Source organism: Jatropha curcas, chromosome 6 (genome assembly GCF_041381405.1).
Source record: "Jatropha curcas cultivar XTBG-Jc1 chromosome 6, XTBG_Jcur_1.0, whole genome shotgun sequence".
Classification (NCBI taxonomy): domain Eukaryota; kingdom Viridiplantae; phylum Streptophyta; class Magnoliopsida; order Malpighiales; family Euphorbiaceae; genus Jatropha; species Jatropha curcas.
Window position 1 is genome coordinate 9,977,347 of NC_143156.1, and position 5,516 is coordinate 9,982,862.

Genomic DNA, 5,516 nt, shown 5'->3' on the forward strand with positions numbered 1-5,516 from the left:
GCAACAGGCGAAGCCTTTTTTTTTAAATAAAAAAAATTACAGGCTTGGATTGAGAAATTATTTAAGAAAATAATACAAAACAAATAATACAGTGAGAAATTTTGAAGAAAATTCAAGAAACAATAATGTGTCAATTACAAATAAATTCAAGGTAATTAATAATTGAGCAAAATAGTGTTCTATACTTGCTATAATTTTTTAATTCATTTCCATACTTGTGGTATTCTGTTTAGTGAAATTATAAAACAATTAATAATATAAAATATTATTAATATAAATATAAAATTAATGAAAATTTTAAAATTGTGTAGGTGAAATTAAATTAAAATTAAGTAATGTGAAAGAAAAATTGGAAAAAGGCTTTTACTACTACAGTAGAGAATCCAGAGATTCTTGTTGATACAGAAATCTATTTTTATGACATGTGTTACACACGCTTGCTATAACAAGTTACAATGACTTTATTTTGTTTTGTTTTATTTTTTTCTTTTTTAAATTTATAAAGATATATTGTCTATAAAACATAGTTTTCGATTTACATTAATTAAAATTTATGAAATTCATAGCGTATAAACTTTTTACATGATTTAAATTCTTAGTCAATTAATGCTAAATTTATAAAATTTATCTATATCTCTCTATATAAAATCTGAGACAAAGAGAAAATTTAACGCTCTTTCTTAATTCAATTTTCAAATTTTCTTTTTTTTTTCTTTTTGAAATTTTTCTTTATTTTTTTGTGTTGTGATTGGAAAATTTAAATTTAAATTAATATTTATTATAGATTGTTTGTGTTAAATTATTTAAATCATTGAATTCTATCTACATATATATGAAAACATGATATTTGAGTTATTAAATTATCGTTGAACTCTATCTATATATCAAAACACCGTTTGAGTTGTTAAATCAATATATATATATATATATAAAAGAAAAATTATTATTTAGTCCCTCAGATTTGACATAATTATCTAAGTAATCCCCGACGTTTAATATAATATATAATTAGTTGCCGACCTTTTACTCCGTCTAATTAAAAGGTCATTCCGTCAAAAAATGTGGTGTTTTGCCGTTAAAAACAAAGAGAGACATTTTATGAGGACACATTATGCCCTTATTGAACTATCCATGAAAATAAAGGATGTTTGATCATATTCCAATCTTACAAAACGCAGAGAAAGGAACAAAAAGGGGAAAACACCCAAAACCTAAAATAGGATTTGCAGGTAACTAGAGAAAAGACAACGTACATGTCTTCTTCAAGCGCAGTCGATGAAGCATGAGAAGGAAGGTTTGTGAATATATACTGCAAGTGTGGGGAAAAAGCAGGCATTAGGATCTCAGAGACACAAAAAAACAAAAATCGACTGTATTATTACTGTATTGAAAATGCATGCGGGTCTTTCCTTGGATGGTGTAAAGCTATAGATTCATCAGATCGATCTCAAGGAAGCGATTTGAAAGTGAGGCAAAGAAGTGTAACTACTGACTTGTTTGAATTGAAGGAAGAGATGTTGTATCTGAAGAGGTAGATGATGAAAATGTACAGTGAGATTGTGACGATTAGAGGAAAAAGGGAGTGCTTGGAGTTGGAGATTGGCAGCTTGAAGAAGTTGATTTTCATATGCATGATGGCTATCATGATGCTTTTTACCTTACTTGTAATTTTGCTCTACAAGGGTAACTGAGGATTGTGAATTTTTTTTTTTTTATGTATTTTGGGTAGTTTGGATAGTATTTGTAGTTTTTGTAGTGGGATGTGTTAATGTGGTGGGTTAGTTGTTGAATGTTAGTAACTCACGTGGGCACAGCCAATTTGCAGATGAATTGAATGTAATATACTTTCTGCAAGAAAATGTGTACTTATTAAATCTAAATTCGTTTGGTATTAAGTATCACAAATGCAGAGCAAAAATAATGTAGAATATTTTTCTAGTTGTAAATATTTCCAATGCACAAAAGACAAAAGACAAAAACAACATGTTTACATAATGTGCATTACAAAAATCTGAAATCAAACTTGGCTCACATGCACAAGAGTGGTTACAAATAGTTCCATTCTCATTAATCAAATGTTTCCAATTCACAAAAGACAAAAACAACATATTTACATAATGTGCATCACAAAAAAGAACTCAAATCAAACTTGGTCCACATGCACTGGAGTGTTTTCTATAACACACTTGCGTGTTTGTTGTCAAGAAAAAGACAGACATAAAGAGGAAAAAAAAGTGACATATTTGTTCCTATGCTTGCTAGAAAATCAAAAGATTCCTTATTCTCCCTAACTGTGCAATATCTTCTCAGTAGCAGCACATGTTCCCACAAAATGCATATAGCAGGATCTCCATATGAATTACTGCAACATGTGAAGCCCAAAATACCATCTGCAACACCTCAACAACCCAAAATAACATCTACATCATATGAATCCACAAAAAACCATCTTCAACATATGAACAAAAAAACCAAGTCTGCAACATATTAACACTGAACAAAAAATGTCTATTCAAGACATAGGAGCTCCTCTCCCTCTCAAACCAGAAGCACCTCTCCCTCTCAAACCCGAAGCACCTCTCCCTCTTGTTGCAGCAACACCTCTCCCTCTGGAACCAATAACACCTCTTCCCATAGCACTAGCAGCACCTCTTTCCACAATAGCAGCAGATCCAGATGATCTTTTTCCTCCTCTTTGCACAAGTTGTTTGTTCCTCTAATAAAACAAATGGTATGTACATTAAAAACAACATACTATAAAACAACATAGTAACTATTCAGATTGCAAAAGTGAATCTGATCTGAGACTTAGCTGGTGGGGCTTGCTCGCATGTTCTTTTATTATGGCCTAGTTGCTTGCATGTCACACACCTAACTGTGCAAGATCTTTTTACTGTGCTTGGATCAGCTTCTCCCTCTTGAAGTATTCTCCTTTCTTTTGGTCTACCAGGCTTCCTTTTAACAATTGGAGGCTTTAGGACTGGAAATTCAGTTTGTGGTGGGATGTTGTAATTTGGGATTGGATGAATGACTCCTTTGTAAGCCTTTATATACTTCTCTACTGTGAAATACTCATCACAAAAGTCTTCAAGATTGAGTCTCATGTATCCAAGTGCAATGCAAGCATGTTTACATGGAAGACCTGAAATGTCCCAGTAATTGCAGGTGCATGTCATTTTCCCAATGTCAACAGCAAAAGCCACAGGCCCCTCTCTCACCTCAAACTCATTATTGTTACTTGGTAGTATCTTGCATTGTCTAGATTCTTTTATTAATTTGTTCAATGCACTCTTGCATTTTGGAGTCACTCTCCCTTCCCAAGTAGTAGCCATTGCAAACCTTTTATGAAGCCTAACCATACATTTCTGCCTAATAGAGTCTATTAGCTCAACAATTGGTTTGTTCCTCAAGTTTCCAAGCCAGCTGTTGAAACTCTCTGTCATGTTATTTGTCACATCAATGCTTTTAGCTGGTGGATGAAAGGCATGTCTAGTCCAATGTGAAAGAGGAATTTCCAGTAACCATTTTGCAGCCCTTCCCTCATCCTTAGCCTCAACATTCTTCATATGCTGCTTAAATGCTAACTATGGCTAGACTTAGCTGCCATCCAAAATTCCTTCCTCAACATCACCCCTAGAAATTGCTTCTTGAAGTTCATTAACAAATGTTGACAACAATATCTGTGGATTGAACCTTCAAACTGTGTCATCACTGCCTCAAGCAATCCCTATGTTCAAAAAGAATTCAACATCATTAGCTAAATAGTTGAAAGTGAATTATGAAATACTTTGGAGGAAGTTACCTTTTGTCTGTCTGAAATGAATGTCCATGGCTTTGAATCACATCGCGGTCCAATGCAATGTCTAAGACAGTCAAGGAAGAAGGTCCATGTTGCAGTGCTTTCATTTTGAGCAATTGCAAAAGCTAGTGGGAACACCCCCTTATTCCCATCTAGTGTAACAACACTCAGTAAATATCCTCCAAAAGGGCCCTTGAGGAAGCATCCATCCAATCCAATGAGAGGCCTACGTCCCTCCAAAAATCCCACTTTCATTGCTTTAAAACATATGAAAATGGAGCTAAAGACAAGTGGCTCATCCAAATTGTTACTTGGCATTGATTCAAATTTTATGAAAGTTCCAGGGTTTGACATTTGAAGATGTGCAATGTATTCATGCAACTTATTGTAGCTCTCCACGTGTGAACATGCAACTTGCTCTCTAGCAGCTGTCCTTGCCTTATGAAGCTGCCAATATTGAGTCTCAATGCCCCATTTTTCCTTCAACTCAGCTTGCATTAAAGCATAACTCATTCCTGGATCAGCAGCCAATTGAGATTCCAGTTTCTTCTTCACCCACTTTGTTGTTGCATTTGGATTCTTGTTGTTTAATGGCCTCATGCATGTATGCTCAGGTTGTAGGGTTTTTACTACAAAAGTGACTAAGTCTGGAGCCACACTAGCATGGAACCTAAATGTGCAGCCCTCCCCCTTACATTTTGCTGTCACTCTTCTACTATCAATGCTTGATCATCCTTATTATGAACCCTCCCCTAACAGCATAATCCCTTAAAGCTTCCCTACAACTATCAACACTTAAGAATGCATGCCCAACTCTGAATTCAATGTCACCTTCAACTGGTGTTTCAAATATATTGTCATATATTTTCTTCCAAGGATCGTATGTTTTCTTTATAACTCTTCCCCTTCTTAGTGCATTAACCTCCATATCACTACTTGCAGCTGACTGTTCCTTATCAGTATCAACATCACTGAGACCAGCATCAACATCATTATTGAAGTCAACTTCCTCTTCTGGATCTGTTTCCATTCCCTCAGGTGTTTCAAATTCACTACTCTCATCTTCAGTAACAGAAAAGACATAGTCATCATCTGTGGACTGGCTATCAACAACAGTTTCTGTTTCTCCCCCCTCCCAATCCAATGGTTGTTCTTGTTGTACCCTATCTCTAAAGCTGTAAGAGGCTCCAACTGCAATTGCTCTTTTCCCCTTCCTATTGTCCCTATTCACATTTGCCTCATGAACATTTGCCCTGCCTTTACATCGCCCTCTCCCCCTCCCTTTGCCCTTGCCTAAACCGTTTACATAGCCTAAATACTCAGTGTCGTTAGCCAGCACAATATCCCACATCTGTGATCCTATCAAAATTTCTGCCCCCTTCCCCCTACCACTACCTGTACCCTCTGTATTTCCAATCTCACCACCTACATTTTCTTGCTCAATAATGATCACATCTCCAAGTTCCCCACTTATCTCAGTCTGTGACCCAATATTACTTTCTGCCTCCCCAACACCAATACCTAAAACTTTCCTATTAGGCTGCAAATTTTCATGATATAAACCCATATTATCTGCCACCTGACTATGGAACACATTTGGCATAACAACACTCAATTCTCCTTGCTTCCTAACCAAATTCAGTTCAATATAAGCAGTGTCCTTGAATCTTTCAAACATTAAAGTCATGTCTGCATCTTTCTCTATTCTATAATTTTC

General features: G+C 35.3%; 1 protein-coding gene across 1 annotated transcript; it reads right to left on the reverse strand.

Moving 5' to 3' along the window:
- Positions 1-3,580: 3,580 nt before the first annotated feature.
- LOC149495528 (uncharacterized) lies at positions 3,581-4,399 on the reverse strand. The gene is made up of 2 exons (XM_089723188.1): positions 3,803-4,399; positions 3,581-3,727 (listed from the first exon to the last, which is right to left on the reverse strand). Exons 1-2 carry the CDS (start codon positions 4,397-4,399, stop codon positions 3,581-3,583), a joined length of 744 nt encoding a protein of 247 aa, XP_089579314.1.
- Between the last annotated feature and the right edge of the window lie 1,117 nt (positions 4,400-5,516).

Bases quoted from the DNA above. Each gene is read 5' to 3' on its own strand.
- LOC149495528 (XM_089723188.1), bottom strand. From the start codon at position 4,399: ATGAGGCCATTAAACAACAAGAATCCAAATGCAACAACAAAGTGGGTG. The intron at 3,728-3,802 runs GTAACTTCCTCC...TTTTGAACATAG, and splicing joins TCATTTCAGACAGACAAAAG to GGATTGCTTGAGGCAGTGAT.